This window comes from Zosterops lateralis (assembly GCF_965231275.1).
Source record: "Zosterops lateralis genome assembly, chromosome: 12".
Lineage (NCBI taxonomy): Eukaryota > Metazoa > Chordata > Aves > Passeriformes > Zosteropidae > Zosterops > Zosterops lateralis.
Genome location: NC_139772.1, coordinates 11519239 through 11545028, shown reverse-complemented (window position 1 = coordinate 11545028; position 25790 = coordinate 11519239). Strand labels below are relative to the sequence as shown.

The 25790-nt window shown below is 38.9% G+C and overlaps 1 protein-coding gene across 1 annotated transcript in view; it reads right to left on the bottom strand.

Annotated features, from left to right (window-relative positions):
* The window catches only part of NFATC3 (nuclear factor of activated T cells 3), a gene marked incomplete at both ends in the record, with an annotated part of 51420 nt that overhangs the window by 3838 nt on the left and 21792 nt on the right, over positions 1–25790 (bottom strand). Inside the window, 7 exon segments of the mRNA XM_083870038.1 lie at positions 4897–5943; positions 7746–7872; positions 8506–8561; positions 9813–9953; positions 10711–10883; positions 11547–11746; positions 23701–23863. Coding sequence (XP_083726164.1) covers positions 4897–5943; positions 7746–7872; positions 8506–8561; positions 9813–9953; positions 10711–10883; positions 11547–11746; positions 23701–23863 — 1907 coding nt within the window.

The following is a 25790-nucleotide window of genomic DNA, read 5'->3' as shown; positions in this document are numbered from 1 at the left end:
ACTGCTTGACAATAGAGATTTAATAATCAGAATGCTAAGAAAGGAGGAGTTTGATCATAACTTTACTAAACAGTTTATATGGTATAGTTTTCAGAATGCCTTTTAGTGCAGGATTGCTCTGAGAGTTCCAGGCACAGTGTGGGTTGGAGTCCTTGACCCTGCTGGGCACACTGCAGAGTGCAACATTTTGCTCTGTACTCAGGAGACAATAAAAACACCTTGGATCTGAGATGCACATCTCGAGTTTGAGCTGCTTTCCTCCACACTACACCAGACTCCAGCATTCAGTACTTTCTGTGCTTCTGCAGACCTCCAATGGCAGGACGCTGCCTTAATTAACTCTGATCTAATGAGTAAGTTTTAAATATAGTCAGACATCCAAAGTATAGTCCTTCTCCAATACTTTCTTATTCTCACCACTTTGATTCTCCAGAAATTAAGCTGAAGCTACAGTAAAAAAAGCTGCCTGCAAAGACGTAAAAGTCTGCTAGCCAAGATCAGAATAATCTGAGCTTCTCAGCAGGAGAATTTATCAGCTAGAGAGTTATCACAGAACTATTAAAATGAATGAGTGCTAATGGCTTAGAGTTCTACATGGAATGTGTCTGACAAAGCAGCCTTATTGCTTTATACACACAAAGTGCTTATGGGATTTTTAGTTATGATTTATAGTAAATGCACATACTGGATTTTCTAATCTCCAGCTTTATGTAATGGAGATGCAATGAGGAACAAAATGTAAGAGGATTAGTAGAAGGTCATCCTGATTTGCTGAATAGAGCCAAACAATACCTTAAAAATGGTTAAATACAGGTGTATATGTTAGAAATCTCATCACTGTAGAAAGCCATGAAATCCAAAGTAAACTCCCTCCTAAACTACAAACTACAAAAGATTACATTTGAGATCAACAGTACTGGAACAGTTTCAAACCTAAAACTTGACAGTGGAAATAGGCAAACCCCTACATTAAGAGCACTTTTTAAAAACAGTGGTGGAAATTAATTAGGCCTCATCATATAACCAGACTGAGTCTAACTTTGAGTAGCTTTTCTTTCAAGTTCTTTCAAGAACTTTATTAGATGGGTGTGCAGCAGAGCCCAGTATGGATGATGGATAAGGGAAAGGCCAGAAATGACCAGCTGCCTGTTTCCTGTCACTTTAGCTGCCTTGTTTACTTCTATTTGCAGCCCTAAACATTCCACTGTCTATCCAGGGAGATGTTAACCTGAGGTGTTGGCCAGAGGGCTGACTTGCTGAAAGATGCTAAGGGAAAAAATGTCCAACACACCAGGGGATAGAAAAAGCAGAAGGGACAAATAAAGTGCATGAAGCTGCTTTTACCTAATTCCAGCCTAAAAGTTTCTGAGCTTGTGCAGCCTCACTACTACAAAAGCCTAAGCAGAAAAGAGAACTTTTTCAGAATACCTTTGAAATAGTGAATACAATACTACTTTGAAATTGTGTTGTTTCAAATATTTTTTGTAATGTAGTTTGAATTTTGTATCTATGTAACCTCATGCATTTTGATCCCTTGTTTCAAGTGAATTAGGTGTTCCCTGTAGGATGCAAGGATGGGAAGAGGGGAAACAAAACAAATACAAATTCAAGGTGGAGATTAGAAAAGTCTAAGGATATCAACAAGGTCATCCTGATAAACACGACAATGAAGAGTCACACAAAGTTCAGTATGAGGGGGAAAAAGGAAAGAGGAGTCCTTTGTGCAGAGACATGGGCAGGATCTGCCTGTCCATGGTGTAACCTGTGTTCAATCACAGCCTGAACAGAGCCGAGGTAAAGGGCAAAGGAATGAGAACAACACTGAAAAAGATTCTCCATCTGGTCACTGGATAACACCTTGGACTTTGCAGGGAACATGCAAATGTGTTACACCTTCCAGGAGATGCTGGATCGAGACTAATCCAGATGCTCTTGGCTTGAGCACTGATGGATGAAGCAGCTTTGTAGTTCTGTATTATGGAGTGATTTGGAAGGGTTTTGGTGTGTTTTTAAGAAAAAACCAGAATGTTGGCTGAAGAGGCAGTAAGAGTCACTTCTAGGGGTCTTACTTAAATGAATGTATGTAACTATTATCCACGCTGCCACATCTGGAGACGGGGTAGGGGGTTCCCCAGTTTTGTGGGTTTTTTTCTTAGGATTTTGTTTTTAAGAATTTAAAATCAGATTCTGTCAAGCTACACAGTAATTCTGGGATTAACTTTATCATAGGGTAGCACTTCCACACTACACTGCAATTTTGTAAAATGTTTCTTGAAATATTTTATTTTCTTGGAAAATAAATTGATACTATTTTAATTTTGAAACAGTATATGTTACTTAAAAGAATGAAGATAATTTATGTTCTGAGAGTTTTTTCTTTATTTTAAGACTATTGATTTAAATATTTAAGGCTGGTAATCCAGACATGATTTAAAGAATTTTCAACTGGCTTTGCCTTAGTGTTTTATTTTGAGAGGTTTATTTGTCTTAATTGGTAACCCTCAAAAACCAATTTTCCAACTAAGTAGAGCTTTCAGGTTTGATGTATTAATTGGAAGAACATATTGTATCAACACTCATTTTATGTATGTAATTATGTTTGGATTTTTTTCTTTAATTGTTATAACATGATTGTAGAATAGCCTATTTGCTATTTGTGCTTGGCTCTATTTGTACAGAAAGTAAAATTCAATTATACATGAAAAAGAAATTTTAGAATTATTTCTTAAACCAGAGTAGTATGTTAGATAAATTATTGAAAAAAGTGCTCTTGGCTAAACATGTTTTATTTTTTTTTTTCCTTAAAGCTGATTAAGCAGAGGAAGTATTCACTCACACTGAGAGAACTGAGCAGCTTTGCTTCTTGTCACTGAGCCCTTCCAGACTTTTGGAACAGCAGGTTTCACGCCCAACATCTGATTTGTATTTGCAGATTGGAAATGCAAACAAGCCCCAAAGTCAATCCCCAGGAAGTCACTGCACAGTGGCAACAAGGAAGGGAAAGGCAGGAATCTGCTCACAAACCCAGGGCTGCTGCCAAGGGCAAGTTTAGCATTTAAATCCATGCTCTATTTTCCATATATGAAGTATGCTTAATCAGTAGTTATCAGAACTTCTTCAATTTTCTACAGCAATCATTTAATAAATGAAGTTAATTGAGCAGTGGCCATTTGACTGCCACATCCATTGTACTCTAAACCATCAGCAAGTGGCCACACTGCCAGTGGGGCTCCAACAGCTTCTCCTGTGATTCTATGGCTTTGTCAGCACAGGAACAAGGCAGTGCTTTCAGTGCTAAGCAAAGGAAATAGCATCAAAAAGCAACAAATATTTGTGATGTAGAGAAAAAACCAAAACCTTTCTTTTTACTGTGAGTCTATTTTAATTTCTGAACAATTATAAATAACCTGCCAAGATGCTCATAAGTGCTAAACACTTCTGCTTACTTTGTGAACAGTCTAACTACGGTATTTGCCTATATTTGATTTGTTTCTGTATTTTTTTTGTGGGTGTGGAGAGAAGAAGGATGAGAAGAAGGTAGGTTCTAACCTGACACTTCTTGAAACATTAGATTTCTTTCTCACTCCTCTATACAGAAGTATAAAATGCTATTTTTTTGCTGCATGCTGTTTCATAAAGCCTCGCCTTTCTCCCCTCAGCAAGTCCTTGACAGAATCAGTCTCTTCCTTCCTTTCTAAATAAACTTAAGTTGATTGATAAACATTGTTTCTAAAAAGAGAGCTTTGTTTAATTAAGGTGGCCATTGAACTGAAAGCTCAACTAGATTGGTTTCTCTCCATTTCTTCGTACTATGCCATGTCTTTAAAGGCATTTCTTACTAAATTTTATTACTCCTGTCTGGAGGTAACAATAGCAAGGCTCTATTTATGCAAGGAGCTGGGACTGACACAGATACTTAACAGATGGCCTAAACTTAAGTCTTTATTCTACTGCTGATGCAATTAAGTAATTACCAGGGATGGTTAAAAAAACCCCAAACCACAACATTTAAGGCTACTTTAGAAAAGAGACTGGCATGATTCCCTTCATCAGAATCAAACACACTTTACACAACTTTTACGGCCAGGCCTTTTGTTTTTCCAGTCTTTTATTAGCATGACATGTTCTTTAAATTGCTTTGCATCTACACCTCAAATAGTCAGATATTTAGGATCTGATATGTTTCTTTTTTCACTTGGTTGTAAAAATATTATAAATAACTATTTAATTAATAACTAAATTTTAAAAATTTTCCAAATATTTGCAACACAGTCCTTTATAGTCTGGCCTTTAGCATCATAATGTCCTTGTTTTGTTTATGTTAAACAAGTGAACTTCTGAAAAAGGTAGCCAGAGTGGAGAAAGCAAACAGCCACTGTGAGCAGAGGTGCTGAATGATGACAGGTATCTACAGAGTGTCTGTGAGGAGATCAAGACAGTGCCAAAATGCATGTGATGGATTATTGAAACACCAGCCTGCCCTTCAAAACTGGGACAACTCCAAGAAACAAGACTCCAAACTACATCTATGCAACTTAGCCATTTGAAGTGTTTTCAGACTGTCTGATATGTTTCAGTGAAAATCATAATAGGATATCTTTCTTGAATAAAGGTGTCAATGTGTTGGAGTTGACCCTCTAGCCTTGTTTTATGACAAAACCTAAATCTGTGAGCATATCAGAGTAAAATGTTTGAATTGTATAACTATAAACTAACAGCCTATATAATTAGTTTTAAACAAGTTGTTGCTTTGGACTCAAAAATATGATTCCATTCTGATGATATAAATTTCCTTCCATGAAGAGCAGTGTGTTCTAAACAAAACAACCCTCCCACACGCACTTTGTAGTTTAATGCCCATTATAACCCCAGTATTGCAATATTATATCCACTTACCATCATCTAGTGTGATGTCTTGTAGTCCTATCGTTTGAAAATTCAATTCCCGGTCTTCAGGCTCTGGTTTGATGTGAACAGACGCCCCCTCGGGTGCGAAGGGAGCCGAGTCACACACGGGGTGCGGCCCCAGGGGTGACACCGTGCCCAGGGCTCCCAGCGCGGGGCTGGCGGCCTGCGGGGAGTGCTGCCCCGAGCGGCTCCCGGGCGGCGGCGACGGGGCGGGCCCTGAGCTCGGAGACTGGTAAGGCAGAGGCTGGAGCTGGGGGGAAGAGGGGCCGGACAGCGGCGAGTGGCCCAGCGGGTGGGAAGCCGTCGGGGACGGGGAGGAAGCGGAGGCCGGGTTTGGAGAGTGGAACGGGACCTGCTGCAGCTGGGGAGAAGCCTGGCCGAGGGAGCGGCTCATGGCAGGGGGCATGGAGCCCTGCCCCGAGCCCGGGCAGTGGTATCCCATGGACGGCAGGTGAGCAGACGACTGTCCCGAATGAGCTGCGTGTGCCAGCGGGTGTCCTGCCGGACTGGATGCTGACACAGAACCTGGATTTGAAGAATGGAACTGCATTGGTGGTAGAGCTTGGCAGCTGAGATTTATCAAGTGAGGTACAGCCGTGTCTTGAGGAAATGAAATCGCATCAAATCCTTGGCCGGGGGCGGAGTTCATGGGAAGACCGGGCTGTCCATTGTACACATCGTTAGACTGCATAGGCTGGTAAGGCGGCCTCACGGGAGGTGCTGATGTTACCTGAAAAGACTGAACCACGGCAGGAGGCAAAACGTGACACTCTTCACTTGGACTGAGGTTTCTGCCCTGCATGTGTGGCAGGTGTGGCACTGCCGGGGTGACCATGGCCGTGTAGGGTGGCTGGACGGGGCACACGAGGCTCCTGGGTGACGTGGACAGCAGACCGTCGTGGGGGTGCCCTTGCTCCGGTGAAGGCAGCGGGGTCCGCATAGAGTGCAGGCCCTGCACGCTGCCCGTGTGCGGCAGCGCCAAGGATGGAACAGCAGACAAATCCACCTCATCTCTGTGCTCTTGCTTCATTATAACTACAAAAAGTAAAACAGTTTTGCTATTCCAGCCCATCTGTACCCTGTGACAAATACACACCAACTGCTGTTTAACAACCACAACAGCACTGTTAGTGTCACTGCTTCCCTTCTTTTGCTTTGTTTCTGTGCCTGCTACATCAGCCCTGCAGAGCCAGAACAACTCTCCCAGCAGGTATTCAAGGACAAGTATCTCCCCTTCCAGCACATCTTCCTATGCATTATATGTTTATAAAGAAATTTGCAACCCAGCCAGAGAAAGTCCAGTTCATCTAAAGGATGTTCTCATCATCAGAGTGTGGGAGCTGCTGCTGGGCTCCACTGAAAATAGGCAGATGGAGTTCAGTATCATGCACTAGGAAATGGGGAAGGAAATTTTTAGCAGGCTTCAGGCTTTCCTTAACCTCTGATCACAAGGACAGCTGAACTGGGTAACACATGCTAGTTTGGGTAGTGCAGGGTGTTTTATTTACAGCAGCTCTCTAAGCACATCTCCCAGTGTCAGTGATGGCAACAATTGTTCTTATAAGTGTTACAAACTGACACACTTTCAGCTACAGGTTTATTTTTTTTAAACCACTGGTAGGGTCTCTACAAGATACTTGTCTTAAGTACTAGTAGAAAAATGCTAATACTTAAATACTCATTTACTACATTATAAAACACAGTTAACTAAATATTACAGTCAAATAAACTGTAATACATATAGAGTGTTTTAAGTGCTTGTGTAATAACAGCTGCAGTTACAACTCAGCTTACTTCTTATTTAAGTAGTAACTGTCATTATTTCATTCCACCATTTAAATAATTTAAATAGAGGGGATATTTCAAACAAAAGTATAGATGTGTAACTATCTTAGGAGCTGATATTCTTGAAAAACAGTTGACAAATACCACAGAAATCGGATAACACAGTTAACGTGTACTTGACATACAGACACCTCGGTAACACTGCCTAAATTTAAAAAGTAGCTAATTCTAGAGCACAACAAGTGAGCACAGCTTATTTTAAATTGTGTTAACTAATGGAAGTTGGCTTTGTCAGCATATACAGAAGTTTTAAGAAGTTTATATTAATATCCATATCCGACTTTAAAGACTCCTTCAGATATCTGACAAAGTGCTCCAAGCAGCACCAAAAGGTCCCCACCATCACTGGTGGCTTGGGAATTCTGACTGCTCCCAATGGGCACACAGCTCTGAAATAAAGCAAGGGGCGGGAAAGGAGCAGGCACTGCATGTCTGGTGTGAGCTCTGCCTCACAACCAAGTGGGAGGGACTAGGCTATTTTACTACACCTGCAGTTAACATGGCCTGGTTTTACTTTGGGCTAAGTTACAAGCCGATTTGTCTCAGTAAGCTGCAATGTGTCTGGAGTGGGGGGGGGGAAATAATTTGACCCCCCTCTTGTATCTTAACCTGTTTTGTTTTTTCTTTTTTGATATTTGAGAGTGGGAAAAATGCATAAATCTGTTTTTCTATGATCTCACTATCCACCATGTCATCACCAGGGTTATTTAAAGAGCAACTTCTGAGATTCATCATCATTCTCAAAGAAAAGCAGAATGCAAAAATTATTGTGTAGAAAGTGTAAGGAAGAAATAACTGGCTGTAGTCACAGTACAGGAGCTTATTACTCTATATTTCAGCTTTTTAATTAGACAAGCTTTAGTAACTGTTTTTCGAACAGTTCAAAGCTAATCCTATGTACATGTCAAAGAGACAAGACTGTCTGGAGTATTTTTATATGTCGACTTGAAGAAACAAAATAAAATGCCACTTTTGTATTTTTCATTTGATACCTGGTGTGTAAGTAAAACGTTGAGATTGGCTTTTTTTCCTCTTGCCATTGCAGAGATAAAACTGCACCTGAACTGCAGCTGTGATGGTTTTGTTATGGTATGGAGGAACTTCAAGTATGATGTTTGCCTATAGGAAAGTTGAAATAAAAAAGTTTTACACATTAAATGCAAATAGAACTATTCATTGCAGAAAAACTGAAACACTTAGAGTAAAACTAAAGCACCCTAATATTTTGAAACTGGCAAACTTCAAGTTTATGCACATTACATAGTAAAACAGTACTATAAGCAAACTTTTATTTTGAGAATTTTATCTTCTTTTAAACACAAGTGCTCTGCAGATAATGCTTTAATTAAATAGATATATCATCTAAAGGATGCTTTGCTTATCTGCCAGAGCACAAAAAACCTTCTAGCGAGTAAAGAACTGCATTTTGGATCATTAAGCTTTTAAAAAGAATTTTAATGCACTGAAAGTAATTTATCACATTAGCAAAATTATCTTAAATTTCCGCTTTTTAATTTCTTTTTTTCATTGCTTTCACAACAAGCATGCTATTTCCAGTTCCTTCAAAGTATCCTCTTAATGGCTACTTTATAGTGTTAAGATAATTTAGAAGTCTCCAATTGTCTGTCTGAATTAGCCAGTGATCTACTTACTTTAATAAATGAAGTCTAAATTTCAGAACAACAATGAAAATGTCTATTTTCACATTTTTAAAAAAATAAGCTTTCTAAAGTAAGAAAAATTGTTTCTCACCCCTTGACACTTTTCCCTAATTATTTTCCCTTCTACCTCCCACTGAGGTCGTCCATCTGTTGAGAGAAATTTACAAATAATTCAAGCAAAAAGCATATTCTTAGCACTTTAATAATTCATCTTAAAAATATTTAAATACTTAATATAAAACTGGATTTATTTTTAGTCATAAAGAGGCTGTTAAACTGACAGGCACACACTGTAAACCAAATGCAGAGATGCTTTCGGAGTTTCAGCACCACAGCCACTGCAGTTGCTTGTTGTGCAGGACTCTGCACTGGACCCATCCCACCAGGCAGAGCTCAGAGGAGGCTCTGAGGACTGGCTGTACAGGATTCTCCCCTCATGTTCCTGAAGGGTGGTTGAACTGCTGCTGCCACTTGTGCTTACTCAAACAAACTGCTGGAGGCTGAGTCAGCAGCAGAGATAACCCGGGCTCCCCTCCCTCCCTCCCCACCGTGCCGGCCCCAGGTCACAGTGCCCGCGGGGAGCTCCTGAACCCACCGGCCCCGGTGCTGGGCAAGGTTCTTGTGCTGAGAGGGGCAAGGACCTGGAGCTCCCTGTGCTCTGCCCGGGCACAACCCACACCTGAACTCAGCATTGCTCTGCCACTGGCTCTTGTTACAAGTAACCAGGCAACCACAGCGGCACCTCTGCTTCTTCCAAAGGTGTTCGGATTGTGTGGCAAAACACATGATTACATAACATATTGTATTTGCTAATAAAAATAACACCACTCTTATTTACATATGTAAGGAAATAAGATGTAGAAGAAATGGACTCAGTTTGCAAATTTTTATTTTTAATCATTTCTTTTGCTACTGTTTTCCTGAAAGTTAAAATCAGACACTTAAGTCACCAAAATGATAATTTAAGCTGTTCAGATTCTATGCTTTATTGTTTTCTAACTAGCATTTATTTCATTAGCTAAGGAGTCAGTTCCTATGCATTGATTAAATCAGATGTAATGTGGTATCAATGCCAAATAGCATTTTTCAATTGGATTCCATTTTCACTTTTTCATTTTTTTATAATAAGAAGGAGCAAATACATGGTATGATCTGTCAACAGCATCTTTCAAATACACTAATTCCAAGTTAGTTACCCTCTGTCTTCCTGAATCAGAATTACTACTTCATTAATAGCTGCCAACCAGCACACAGATCAGTGCCCAAATGAACTTTCCAAGTACTACTCAGGACTTTTTTTTTTCCTTTTAAAACATACTTATTTCTTAAAATCAAGCTCAGGTACTGAGCTTGATTTGAAAAAAAAACCCAGCAACATATTTTGTATTATGTATTTACCTTGTCCTTTTTCAAAAAATATAATTTTGGATTCCGGAAGAAAATTGGATCCCGTCACCACCATTTCATGGCCTCCATTTACTGAGCAGCTGTTGATGCTGTACTTCTCAATCTGAGGAAGTTCTTGCGCAGATCGCTGAGCTTTAGAAATATTAAGGGAAAAAATATTATTCACTATTTTAATCATAATGACATTTATTTTATGATTCTAACTTGAAGAATCAGGGATGAAACTAAAATGATCATCTGTTTACATACACAAATCATATTTGTATGATTTATCTTTGCTTTTAAAATTATTTTGAAATTATGTAATTACAGAAAAGAAACACTAAGAAGACATGAATGCCAACATTCTCTACAGTTGCAGCAAATTCAGTTTCACTTAAGAAGCACTGGATTTAAAATTACTTTAGTAGTTTCTAGACAAAATAAATTCTAGGGGAAATTTAGATTAAGGTCATGCCTTGATTCCTTGGTGCCAATATTTAACAAATCAACTCTCTAGAAGTTCAGCTGTTCACTAGAAAATACTGTATAAGGAAGTACATGCTACAGACTCTTGTCAATGAAATGCTATTAGCTTTAGAATGAATATATTTCACTGAGATGTATCAGCTGCCTCTGCTCATACACAGGCACTACTGAAGCTGCTGTGTGACTGCACTGAGGTTAAAGCCCAAACCCTTGTTTTAACTCTAAACCTCCAAGCTGCCATTTGGCAAGTACCATCTTTACTTAAAGATACATTAACTTTTGGTAATTGAGCTCTTTACACACAATGTTTTTTACACAACTATTATATATAATTCTGGCAATAAATATTGTCAGAATGACACTACTACTGACACATGCAGAAACCATGAGTATAAAAGGTGTATAGTTAGAGCAATCTTACAGCATTCAACAGGTATGGAAGCAGTCTGTAAAGATAAGACTTTTCCACTGGGCTGTGGGATGTGAACACGGAACACAAGGCGCACTCTGGTGTTCTTCCTTCCAATGTCTGTCTCTCCTTTCCGCAGCTCTATGTCTGAATTGCGTAGTTTCAAAATACCAGCACAATCAATACTGGAGACAGGAGAGGATGGACACATGGGTCACAAGAGAAACGGAAGAAAATCAATCAAACTGCCGAAGTTCTCTCTGTAAGCCTTTTTTTCGTTAAAGAATGAAGCTGTTCTGTTGTTCCCCACTTTATGGTATTTTAAGGGTTATTTTAAACATCTGAGATTGCAAGAACGCTTAGTGTGGAAACAGCAGCAAGTACTGGTGAAACATTTTGTCTTGTAAATGTCCAGCTGCTGCTTTTTTGAACCTTTAAAAGATTATTTGTTACTGCACATTGTTTAACCTCCAAAGTGAGTTATTTAACATAGTAAATGTCATTTACAAGGAGCAAGAGACCAGTATTTAGTTCTAGCTTAGAAGGAGTAGAGAACGACAAAGTGTACCCATCAAATCCCAGCTGCTATTCCACACAGTGGTCAATTTTCATATGAGACACACAACCTCAGTTATATAACACATTTGCAAAAGAACTTCCCTGCCTCTCTGCTCCTTTACTTCTGACTGTTCTCACACTGACTTGTTTTAAGAGAAGTGTCTCTTGATCATGACCCAGATTTGTGGAAAATATGCTAATTTTACAAGATATTTCTTTCACCTTTGCAGAAACGAAGAAAACAAAAACTACACATAGCAACCAAACGGCTAACTGATGCAGTGACGTACCTGGCTGACATATTATTCTCGGGCAGCAGTGGAATCTCCAGCACTTTGGTGCTGGCAATGATGATCTCCTGGCTGGCGGTGGCCACGGTCTTGCCGGTGATGCGGTGCACCTGGTAGAAGGCGTGGGGCCGCAGGTAGCGATCGTCGGCCGTGCCGATGAACATCTGCAGGTTCACCGGCTTCTCGCTGTAGCCCAGCAGCTGAGGGAAGGGACAGGGAATAGAAACAGATTAGGTGACCCCACTGCCTCTGTGTGTGCACACTGCAAACACACAATGAGCCCACAGAGTTAAGAGTCAGTAGTATTTCATCACAAAGTTCTTCAAACTCCTCGGCAAGCAGAAAACTGAGTACAGGTGTCTGTCGCCAAAGAGAAGGACTGGCAACAATTACTGGAAAAAATGAATATCAAAATACCATTATTATTTTTGAGTCTCTCAAAGAGAATTTTTCTATCTACAGAATTTCTACATCAAAGATATGCTACACTATAGGTCTGTTTCTGGTACTGCTTTTAGTTACCAAGTACCAATTTTACTAAGATGCACCTAGATTATAGAAATACTAAATTTTTTTAGCTTTTCTACTATGAGATAGAATAGCAACTTTTATTAAACTTAAGAAGTTTTGTGAATGCAAATGTATCAAGCTAGGACAAGAAGATTCAATTCATATCTAGAAAATCAGGTGTGGCTTATTTTTGCCAAAGAATATACTTTAAAGCCCCAAATGCTAATTTACACATCTTTCCATTTCTCAAATACATATCTAACCACCAATGCACCAATGCAGTTGCCATAAAGCCACCTGCTGCTTGAGCTAACTCAATCAATTCTGGCACAACACTGAAACAGCAGAAAAAAAGAATAAACTGAATCTAGAAGAAAAAGCCCATTTTATGATAGTACATGGGTAATTTGTTAAGGAAACAAATGTAAACAACAGTAACACTAGCTTCCTTTAACCCCTGCTTTTATAAATCTGAAGCCTACAGAGTATTTCTTACAAATCCATTTTCCTTCACCTTCCTGCAATTGGTAGATTGATGCAGGCTGCAAGTTACATAATTGCTAAACTGCACTGGAGCAAATTTACGTTTCATTGACTTTGACATCAACTTATGTTCAAAGGGGAGGGAGGGCCAGACAGTCATTCTTTAAACGTGGTTTTGTCATGTCAATATTTTTGTCTCTAGGGAGAGTTATTTGGTCACACAACAATATTATCCACGCTCTTTACAGAACTAACACTTAAAAACCAAACAAAACATGTCAATTTAACCTACTTAGAAGAGTAATTTAAGCCAGTAGTCAGCGGCACAAAAGCCCAAAGCACATCCACACCCAGCAGTCAGAAGCCCCACTGCTGGGGCATCACTCCTGGCTGGGAATTTTATGGACCAAATGAACGCCTGGTTTCTATATTCAAGTTACAGCTTGGTTTCTATATTCAAGTGGCAGCATCTACCAGGGCTGTCACTTTTATTACAGCTTTCTCCGTCAAGAATAGAAATTTAGGTTCCAACAGAAGCCTGGAAAGTCTTTGTTTTGTCAAGTATGTTCTCCCTGGAGTTCTAAGTACAGAAAGAGCTAAATCCAGCTAAAAAAACACCCAAACCAACCCAAAATATCCCTTCAGCCACTAAGTAAGTTAAACTAGATTGTCAGAGTTGCTTCCCATGTAAATAAATGTGATAAACAAGCATTTAGAAAGGTTACAGTAAAGAACCTCCTGTGACAGTGTACTGACAGGTTTCTCTCCCTTCACTGTCAGAAGTCAACTATAAACTACAGAAACATCAGGACCACAAGGAACTTTCCTCTTAGTGTTGTGATCACAGTAGAGCACAGGGATCACACTGTTACATCAATTAAATATACACACATGCATAAATTCCTTTTTATGCTTGATGCAGGACTCCAGTGTCTTTCCAAAAGTTTCTTTTTCATTAAATACCAAATTAATATTTGATTCTTTTATTAGTCTGCATTATTTTAGGAGTTTAAAGAAAATTAGGACATGTATTAGTTTACCATTACAGCAGCCATCTTGTCACAAGCTCTCAACACTGTGACTCCACCATCCATTTTCCTCAGAGTTAAAATTAAATCTTAACACAATGGAATCCAGCCTAAATGTGACGTTAGTTAAATGTGTTCACTCTAATACTGGGAATTATAAAAATTACAAGCCAGACCTATTCAAAAATTTGACTGACTTCCAAATGCGGTCACTGTGACAAAGCTAATTTCCAATTAAGGCTAATCTTCCCCATGCTGAACAATGGACATGTACACAGCAGTTCTAGAGATACTGGTGATACCAGGGATAAGGAAGGGTGGGGGATACTTGTAAAACTAAGCTCCTCTCTACAGTGCATGAAGACCATCTTCTACAGATGCCTACAAAGAGCAGGAGCTCAGTTTAGGGAAGTGCAACATCCCCTGTTCCAGCAGTCACACTGGTATTGCCCAGGAGACTCTATGGCCATACAGACTGGCAAGTTAGCAGATACTTAAATATATGTATTTGGTATTGCAGACAATTTATTGCTTTTATTCAAGGTTAAGTAAAAAGAGACAACTCCCCCCACAATGTAAAGGTCTAAATATAACCAATGTGTGCAAAACCCACAGCAATAAAGTAAGCCAGGGAATGAGAAAGAAAGAAAGAATAACCTCCATGTCCTCCAGCACAGTGTAATTCAGGGCCTGACTGCACCAACGGGGCCTCATTAAAGGAAACATCCCAGCCTTAAGCAAGCAGTGGACAGGCTGCAGTGTCCCTGTGCTCCCTACAGCCCCAGCCAAAAGCCAGAAAGCTCCATAGGCTGTGCATGCTAATGAGACAGCCTGATGTGCTAGTGAAACTTAGGCAGTTGGAGAACTGTGGACAGAAAAAACCCAACTTTTATTACACAAATCTGTGCTTTCGAATGAACATTTCCCCTTTAAATCTTGTGTAATAAGCAAGCTGGCAGCTCCAGGCTGACTTGCCATTATTGATGCAACCTACCTTGTGAATAATGAAGGAGACTTACTACCCCAAACAAACTTCAAATCAGGAAAATGTACTTATTTAAGCATTTAAAATGCATTCCTTTTAAATATAGTTTTGTTATAATTCAAAAAATAATACTGATTTTCCTAAATTTCATTGACGGCCAGGGTGACACTTTTCTTACCACCTTATCTGCTTTATGCACAATTCTGGATGTTGAACAGCCCAAACATTTAAATCAGTAAAAACTCCCAACCTGCTAATTGTTTTTCAATAAAAATAAGTACTTAATTAACTCAAAAGAAAAAATACTGTATTTTGTTCAAATACATAATGAAGTCACGGTGAACCTTTAGTCCACCTCAATAAAGAATATACACAAATAAGAACACAGTGTCTTTTTACAGACCATAGGTGTTTAAATAAATAGCATTTTACAACCTACTGGCAAGTGCTGCAGAATCAGCACCATGAAGAAGCATTACAGTAAGGCACTACAGTATCAGTGTGCTCACAATTCAGTCATGGGTCACTTACAGAGCAACAGTAACCTGAACTACTGGTTGAGCCCTAGGAAGGCTTTCAGGTGCACCTTCCAGCACTTATTCCATTAATGTTCAGTATTAGAGCTGCTCAGTACAAACAAAAAATTGCTAATTTTACTTTAAAAAAAGCTATAGCACTTTCCCAGGAGCAGCAAACAGTGTGCTGCAGACAAGCAGTAAGTTACTGCACTGTGTCACTATTGACCTCCAGAAACCCTCCTCTGTAACAGAATCCTGATACACCACCCACTGCTCTGCCGAGGAAACTCAGCCAAGTTGTTTTTGTGTTTCTATATCGTTTCCATAGCAGAGGTCAGTGCCTGCGTAAGTTAAACTAAAGCTGGAAGGCTAAAGACTGAAGGTCACTACAGGATAAGCCACGAGGGCTCTGTGCCAAAGCAGTTCCAGCCGTATTACTACACAGCACACAGGAAACCCCTGCATGGCACTGCGAGTTCAGAGCTTTTACCAAACAACTACAAAGGCAGGCACTTAATGACAGAGTTCTGGATCATCAAGAAGTTGTATTTTATGCAACAAAACCACTCCTATGTTCTTACTGCACATATGGAAAATCCTTTAAAAACGTGTCACGCTAGAGACTATATGGATTAGTTTGATCACTGAAGACAGCACTATTTAAACTTGGAATTTTGTGGCAGTGGTGAGAACCTTTCCTTGCTGAGGCAGACAAAGATGTCACATTAATTAAGAGGCATCATCCTGGAAAAAGAAATTAGCATTTTTCCAGATTTCATGCAGATCATATTTGGGCCATAGCTGGCTCATATATCATTGGTTCCATGCTCTGATCTAAAGAAAACCCTGCAACTTGAAAAGCTTGTGAGAAGACTCTTTTTAGTCTATAAGACTTCAAATTCTTACCCCCTCATGCCTTTTTTTTAATGAAGAAGGTTCTGTCCATGTTTTCTCTTTATTATTGCAGGCCAAGCCTTACCAATCTCTATTCAAGTGTAAAAGTGTAATTTCTTAAGACATATGACAAAGCTTGGAAAAAATACCCAATAGGAAATACATGCTTCACAGTAACCAGGTACTTACAGACAACACTAGTATACTTGGAAATATACTTGGGTTTTTGAACCAAATTATCCAAAAGCTCAAATACCTAACAGTGCCTGTTAATGCAGAAATCATGTCAACATTCCATACATCTACACTTTCAGTCTCAGAATTTAGGAAAAACATGGTACTGGGGGTGTGTGTGTGGGGGGGGGTGGTGGTGGTGGTAGGGGAAAGATAATTTCATCAGTTAGGTTTTATGCTCAGCCATCAAGTAATACTATGATACCAACAACATTCAGGTGGTGTCAAAAACTATTTGATAGTATTTTGAAAGCATTTTTTCTGCAAAACTTTCCAGCATTTATTAGGAAATTTCCATGCTTAATCAAACTTTCATCAGGGCTTAATACTCATGTTTTATCTTTTATGTGTCTTTTTTTGCTTGCTAACTGAAGATGAAGATTTCAGTGCTCCTTTGCCTTTGTGCAATTAAGTCACTGCTTATGGCATTACTGGATTGGTGAAGTAGGCTGATTAGAAAGAAAGCTTTTACATACAAATAGGCCTCCCTAAAAATAGGGCATAGTCTTGAAATACAAGGCAAGTTTGGCATCATGAAGTCCCTAAAGTTAACAATCCATCTTCACCAAATGCACCAGTAGCTATACAAAAATCCTCAGTTCAAGTTTCAGGGAAGGAAACTCATCCATGTAAAAGAGCCACAAACACTTACTAAGCATTTACTTCAGATGGAGATTTCCAAGGCTTTTCAGCACCTTGATATGAAAAGCAGGTTTTAATAGTTATTTCCCTCTTGATAGACTCACAGCAGCTGGATGCATTTCAGTGACTTCTGCATTCCTTAAACCCCCCCCAGAGTGACAAGGTAAGGAGGGCAAAAGAGAAGAATGCAGGGCCTCGTTACAGAAGGTGAAAACAAAGAGCTGTTCTCTTGAATCAGGTACTTTTTTCTTTTACTTCGGAAGACTGAGCAAAATATGGTGCAGTTTACTATGAAACCTAAACAGTCCTAAAGGAAAAGAACCTTCACTGTTTAAGTTTCAGCCCACTGCAAAAGTAAAATATGAATTCTTTTAAAAACTTCATATAAATAAAACCCCAAAACATCTAAGTGTTTTATCCTCTGAGAAAATGGAGACATGACCCACAAGCCTGGAATCTTTTGGACAGTGGTATCAGAGAGGCACCAGTGCATGGCTTTGATCAACTGAACTTTTTTTCTACAGATATTTCTCCACAAGAATTTTCCTTTTGAGTGGTGTGCAACAACTTTCCTAAAGAACTGTGAGAATTGCTGGGTTTACAAGCTGAAGGGCTATCTGCCAAGCTGAACACCACATCTATCAAACATGACTGGGGATGACAAGTAAGGGATGACAAGGATCCAAGGGCATGAAGATGAACATAATTTAAAACAAAAGACACCATGACTAATGCCAGTGATACAATTTACTGTGAATTTATCAACAGCTGCATTTTGAAAAACTTGAAGCAAATCATGGGCATGAAATGAAGAAAGCAGAGTTCAGGGAAGCGACTGAAAGTCAGACTGACCACAGCCATCCCTTGCAGCCTTGCAGAGGGTGCAGTGAGTGCTGACCTGTAATCTCCAACGGACTGCTTAAAAGAGACTGCAGAAACTGATGGAAGGGAACTCCATTCAGATCTACCATGCAATATCCCAACCACTGGCTCAGAAAGTCCTAACAGCACACTGGAAATTTTTTTATAATTTCATTCTGATTCTGCAGGGGTTATAATGTTACAGAAAGTTAAATGTCTGATTTTAAAGTTCAATATGTTGAACAAAAACATCTATTTCAATCCCTTCCTGAAGTATAGTGCTATTTTCTATCACTTGATTATTTGGTGTACCTTTCCATCAACAGAGAAGGAAAAGTATACACATCAGTAAAGTATCTTCCTTTGTCTTTTAAATAAACTTATTTAACTTTGTCTGTTAAATGAACTTATTGAGTACACTGACTTGAAGACTTTAAAATAGTACAGACCTTTGTAATTGTGAAAAAAATAGTGACAGATAAAAGGAACAAACTTTATTAAACTATTAGATAGGGGCACAAGTCCAATTAAAAACATTTTAAAGGTCATCACAAAACCAAACAGATCCTACAAAGGATTAAAGCAAAAGAGTAATGGCAAGTATCAGTTCATTACTGATCATGGTACCATGTGTTTGCACATGTATAGAACATTCTTCAAGGTTTAAAAACCTGGATTTCTATTTCTGAAATCTCACACTTTTACACACTCACCGCTTGCAGACAAGATTTAAAGTGTTTTAAATACTGACTTCAGGCATTTTTGAGGTGTTTTAGTTCTCTCCCATTTTACATTATGCAAAAAAGAATGTAATTTAATAGCTAAAATAGTATTAGGCTAATACACAGTGCAGAATTGCCAGCCCCATGTAACCAACCATCAAACCACCCATCTGCACTTGGCTCTACTGCACTCTTGAAAAAAAGGGTGCTATTCCTGAAATATCAACTCCAAATGTTAATTATGCTATGGAGAGTTTTTGGACAAGCATTGCTGGGATAGGAAGAAGTTATTCTCACATAACCTGTAGAAAAAAAAAATAGTAAATCTATGATAGAAAATGCAGATGACTGTTTTTATTGGTTTTCACACCAATTACTGCATTTTCTAGAGTGAGCAGAGGCATCACTTTTGCTATCTTTTTTGGGGATTCTGTATCAGAAGATGCCTAAATCATCAAAGTGTTCTTCAAAGATACATAGTTCTAGAATCTCATCCAAAGGTCAATGTTTTCACCAGTACAGCCCATTACACAGTTCACACAGATTGAGATTTACCTTCTGCCTTTTAGATTTATTGGCAGGTTGCTGTCACCAATCAAAAATAGGCACTGGAGCTGGGATACAGCCTGCCTTCTGGTGATGGACAAACCAGGAAAAAGTTCAAGCCAAAAATGAAAATTAGAGAGTGAAAAGCAGGAAGAATGGGAAGGGTTGCAAAACACAGAAGAAGTGTGCTGTTGATTGGACATAGAGAAGAGGGAGAATTCCAATACTATACCTGATATTCAATTAGTTACATGCATTGGCCACAGAGAACAGCTGGGAAAAGGTGACAGCCACAGAATTACAGGCCAGGAAACATACAGTCAATTTAGACAATCCTTTGTTACTTTATTTTGTATCAGATTATCTGACATTGCCTGGATAGATCCTCTCTTGTTGGTTGCAGTTTCTCCCATCAGGATTCAGGCAGAGTTTGACAGGCTTTTTGAGAACACATTCCTGTCTCAGAACTTTCAAAGCAGTTCAAAGTGAGTTTACTTTTGCTCAATTAGTTTACTTTTTTCTTCCACTGCAGCACTTGTCATGACTTCAACCTCTGCAATCACTTTAAACACAGCTGACACTGAGTCGCTCTTTTACAGGTCTCACACAGAAACAACATGAAACCTCATGTTGTTTATGAAACCTCACACAGAAGACAACTCTCTACTTGTCAGTGATCAGCAGCGTGCAGGCATCTAAATAAACTGCCTTTTATTTAATAGTGCTTTGATTTTTGATCTTACATCTTTTTTTCAGCTGCAGAACTGTTGAGTTGTCCATATGGACTGCACGATGCTTCCCCTCCTCTGTTACTGTGAATCTGCTACAGGAATAATTTTGCTTATGGCAAAGGAACAGAATGATTCTATCCTTAAACCCTTTGCAGCATAGAAAAAGAAGACACTTCTGGTCCAGGCAAATTCCTAACAGCTACCACCACTCCAAACCTTGCATACAAGGGGTGTAAGTGGATTCTATGCAGTGTCTGTTGCAGATACATCATCAGCTGCAGAGGCAATTACCCCATCACAGTTCATACCTACACTGCCTCCCACATTGCCAGTGGCCCCAGGACAGACACTGCTGCACATAGAATGGTGCTAAGGAGCAGCTGTGAGCCCACAGCCCCTGAGGACATCACTCTATTTGGTTACAAGATGATCAGCATGGACATCACCTTCTCCCCTAGCAACAGGACAAAAGATAAAAGGAAATACTACTTTTTGTGCACAACATAGCCTTTATCATTTACTACCAAAAGATGTCATTAAATTTAAAATACTTGAGCTCAGAAAATTGCAGAAACTTACATGAGTAGCAGGAACACAATATATAAAACAAGTTTGCTTATTTTTTTAAAAAAAGTTCATTTTAGATCAGAAAACTAAGATACAAAAGTAAAAATTCCCAAACTATCCCAGAGAGATTCTTATCAGGTGCCCACCTGCTCTAAAAGGCTTTTCTGGTTTTGATCATAAGCATTATCCAAGTGAGGTCTCATGAAGAACCCTACCAGTTCAGATAGAAGTAAAAGCTCATTCTAGCAAATTTTAAGTGCAAACATTATTTTATGTACAATTGGACCCATGGGAAGGCTGGAAATTCAAGCAATGATGACTGCTCATTTTAGAGTTGGATAAAATGTGACAGCTACTTGTTTAAAAGGCTTCCTAGATGGGTGAATTGCAGACTCCAACCCATGAATTAGATAGAATGGTAAAAGTAGGGAGCTCAGAGGCTGTCTCCTGGCAATGCACTACAAAATTTCCACATCATTTGGATGACAAAAGCTCAACATGCCACCTTTCTCCTTGCAAGCCATTCTGCTGTATTATTTATTCATTCCCTGTGAAAAGCATTATCATGCAGATTCTCTACCAAGGTAAAAAAACAAACTGTTCCAGATGACAAGGATTAGCTGCAATATATTCCCAAGAAAGCACAGCTTAAAATGAAAGGTATCTGCTACATAGAACATTTTGCATTAAAAAAGCTAAAAACAAGGGAGCATCATTATAGAATTAGCTTTCTTAAAGTTAAGAGATATACAAAGCAAAGCATGATGCTCCACTTATTTAATTTCCTCTCATTTGGAAATAAGCTGATTAAATGTACTCAACAACAGATGATGCCAAATTTGTCAGAAGCTTAGTGTCCTAGCAACAGGTGTGGTACAGTATTAGTAATAGATTAATGACATGCACTAATACATTAAAGGCTTGAAGCCATGAACAGTCTTAAAAATCTTTATTTTAAATAATACATCAAGTGCACATGCAGAACTATTGAGGCTTAACAGTTTGGAAATTAAATACTCCAGCTTTCTGTAAAATAACCTTCAAAAGCAAAACAAGTTGTGTAAGAAAAAAGCACAAAGGCCTTCAGGCACCCAAAGATGTGGCAGTTGGACTTGACAACTGCTATAGGTCTGTTCCAATTAAAACATTCTATTCTATTTAGCCACCTCCTTTCTCATCTCTGACACTGGTAAACACATTTATTTTACACAGGAAAATGCTGAGTACTTTACTGCAATGATCGCACACATGAAGTGACTGCTCTAAAGCTAAGAGCACCAAAAAGAAAAGTCAGAAGTAGTAATCCATACTGTGACATGGATTTCTGGAATAAGCTTCCAGAAGTGCTGGAAAACATTTCAGTTTGTATGAAAGTAAAGTAATATTTGCCTGCATACAGATATTTAGTATTACCTTTTCCAAACTTGGCCTTTCCCATGGTGTTTGTCCCAATAGTTAGTAAAAAGTAAATACAAATCAATGCTTTATTTCATAACAACGTCCTATCTCCTATCAAATACAACAATTAATTTCCAATCCAGCTGGAAGAGACCAAATTGCAAAGTTGAATATTGATCTGCATTTGCATTCATTTTAATTTAGAGGGGCATACTACAACACATGTGTTGAAGCATGAGACTGTCAGACACATAAATGCCATCCTCATTTTTAAGACAGCATTCTTGTATAGCAAGGTATTCACAATTTTAAAGGAAATAAATAGCTTTTAAAATCACTGGTGTAAGTCACCCCCTATAGATCTGTTTCTTCTAACTTGCATTACTGCAGTTAGAAGAATCAAGTATTGCAGCTTAGAAGCATCTAGTTTTGCAAGCAAAAACAAGCCTACATATTTGTGAAATCTTACAAATATCATCATAAACTCTCCTAATGCAAATATCAGTGCAAAACATAAGCACCCAGAGGAAAGAAATTAAACTATATGGAATGCAGTTCACAGCAGTTCAGGAAAGATTTATTTTGTCTGCTAAAATCTCTCAGGTTTCTGTCCTCATTAATGACGTGTTAAATTCCACTGCAAGCACCTTGGCACGTGGAAGTTGTGTCTACTTGTCCTCCACTGACTAAAGCAACACAATACTCCACATGAAGGAACGTGTCTTGCCAGCTTTCCAATCCCAGCCTAGTCCAAGCACCCTCAATTTTCTCTAGCTTGCAGCACACACTCCCCTAAGAAGCACCTGACCTTTGCTTCTATTGTGCTACAAAACCCTGTAGGTCTGACAAAAGGAGAGAGTTGCTGCTGGTTAGGCCACAGTATCGAGAGAAGAAAAACACTGAGCAATTTTGCAGGGAACATGAAAGCTGGATGAAGAGCTCAGCTTATGAACTGAAATGGAAATCAAGGAAAGACATTCAAGAAGGAAGATGGGATGCAGATAAGCAACCCTTTTTAGAGGCAGAAGAAGGAAAGATACAAAGTGTACACACCTACAAAATGTGTAATGAAAAAGTTCAAGGTAATCTATCAGAGAAGAAACAGTAAGAGTAGCAGAAAGAATGGGGACTGATCATACCAATCCTATCAAGCACTTTGCATCTGGTCTCCTACAGTAAAGAGATACTTTCAACTACTAGAAGAGGACAAATATGCAAAATACATTTTTAATGTATAGACTGTAGCAAAAGATTTAGGACTGAAACACAGACTGTAATTTTATTTGAAAAGAACATGAAATATCCTGGATTTGGAAGAAAAGATAGAACCTCCTGTAACCTTCATGTAAATCAGACTTTTCTCCCCTCTTTGTTTTATAAAGATTTTGTAACTGTTGTCTCATTTGACTTATAAACAAGCCATTAAATTTTGTCTTAACCTGGTTTGGAGGTAAGATAAAACACCATTGAGCAATACCGAGGTAAGTAAAGAGACACTGCTTTCACCTAAGGATGTGACAAATATAAACCAAGGCATCTTAAGAAGCCCCACAATTTCTCAGCATCATTTGCCCCATGTTCAGTGAATGAGGATGGGTTCCCTTCCAGGCTGTGTGAGCCAGCTGACACCATGGATATTAAAGGAGACATCAGTGACTATCCCTAACCAATCCAGAGATCTTCCCAGCACAGAGCAAGATACATGTGTATACACCTGAACACTCCAAGTCAGAGAGGAGCACACGGCATCTCATACACACAGTTATTCCAGCAAGACCAACCCCACATATCCTTCTCTTCAAAGAGAGCGTTTTGCCAAAGCCAAGTCTAATTTACCAGGACCTCACATCTAATTCTGAGCTCAACAATATTTTATTGGTCAGTGTTTTCAAAACAGTTATCATTACATTTAAGGGAGAAAATCTTGCCCAGGAAAGGCTGTAAGCTTAACAAAAGGTAACAATTCACAGCATTGTAAATACCAATAACTGTAGTTAAAAAATTACCTTCTATTCAAGAAAGCCAGACTTCCTACCTTTACTACAGGGTGTCCTCCAGTAGATGCTTTTACTGCTCCTCTGCTTCCTTCTGTTTCATAGTGAGCTCTGTGATGAGTTTTAGGCTGGACTTCTATTTTCAGTTCACACTGCCCATAATGGCTTGGTAAAGGCCAGTCAAGAGGTGGCAATGAAGATGTGCTGCAATCAAGATAAGCACACTGGTTACATGAACTGTGCCTTCTGGCCACAGCACAAAGCCTTCACTGTAAAATAGACAATGATGCCACTTCCCTAACAAGTGATAACCAAATAAAAATAACTCTCAGCCTAAAATTGTTATGCGAAAATTCCAGTTTTGCCAGTACATTAAATTCTTCAAGTAGAATGAAATTTCTTCTTTCTGACACTGAGCAAAAGAAAGGTACCCTGTGACCCCCAGCCCCACACTACGAGTGTTACTCTATAACGCCTTTATATTCACTTTTTAACCTTAAATATATCAATAAGCAAATTCAAATGTGGTTTAGAGGGAACAGTCTAAACTCAATCTACCAGCCATTAAGCTTTAACTCTGTGTTATCTTCCAGCTTGCTCTTTTTGTTTTCCTTTGGCAAGCACTGCATTTTGTTATCTATGGTTAAAATGAACACTATGTGATCACCCAAAGTTTAAAAAAGCTACTTGTTCTATATAAACATAAAGACTTACTGCAACAGGCAACAAAGACACCTAAAGTTGTGTTCAGCTCGTCCACAGACACACCCTTACACACAGTAGCAACATCACTCCAGGGAGGAATACAATACAGTAATAGAAATAACATGGAAGAACCTCAAGCCAATGTTTGCATACCTACCCTTTTACCTGCAGATTTATAGACTTAAGATTCTAATAAGATGAACAGTCAGATTCAAGTGAGTAATTATCTGGTAGAGGGAATTAAATTATGAACATGTAAAAGTGAAAATTTATAGCACTGTTTATCAAACAAAAACATTTGTAATAAAAATAACCTTCTTTTAAAGTAAGTTTTGTACTACCTTACTCTGACCAACAGGGAAAGCAAATTAGGTTTTAAAGTGACAGGCAAATATTGGTTTGTATCACTTGGGAAAGCTCAGTTTCATTTCTTTGCATTTTACAGGAAGTTAAATCAATGCAAATATCCACAAACACGAATAGTGACAGGTCCAGGAGTTTAGGTAAGACATATAAAAACATATCCATAGTTGAGAAGGAAGGTAAATGTATGGACTGAAGAAAAAAAAAGAAATCTCTGTCTTTAGGGAGTATCTGGAGGGACTTGGGCCCAGCCTGCAGCACCAAGGATCTGCCTTTTACCCCAGAAATGTCTGTCATTAAGAATGGGAAAGTGGGAGGCCCCTCCTCAGGAGAACAGCCTCCAAGCTGCTGGTCTGTGGTTTCATGGACACCTGCACTGTGCACTTCAGGAGAGAGCTGCCATTCCAACATACACCTTCTCTCCTGAAGCCCCTTTTTGGGAGCAATGAGAGGAAGAACATGAGCATTTCCCTTTCTTCTTACTGAAAGGCAGAAACATGAGAAATAAATCATCTCCACAAGCATTCAATGCACAGCAAAGAGGAAGTCTGATGAGTGCTCCTCCCACGGCAACAGCATTTACTGAGTAGGAGAGGATAGTGATGCCAACAATAAAAGAGGGAACTGTCACGAATGCAGTATAAGCCCAATCCTTCCAGGTACTCACTACAGGCCAAGATGTACAGCCTAAATGCTACCACTGGCTATCAACTACACCTTGCCATTCACTGTTATGGCTACTGAGGGAGAAGCATTCAAGACTTCAGTCTGAAAAGGAAAGAAAACATCAGGATCAGAAGATACTAAAAATGGCTTAAAAATTCTCACAAGAGAGAATTTTTAACAGTGTTTCTGAAAATCTTTTTATCCCTTACATACCCAAATTTCTGTCTCAAAATAGTTGCTATCCACTGAACAGATATGGTACCTGAGAGAATTCTGTTAATGCACCACAGGGTATATACACTAGTTATTGGGAGGTATTACTGAAAATTGAATGATCAGTTCAGTCTAGAGAAAAGTATTTGTTGGTCATGATCACTCTCCATACAGTGTCTCAGAG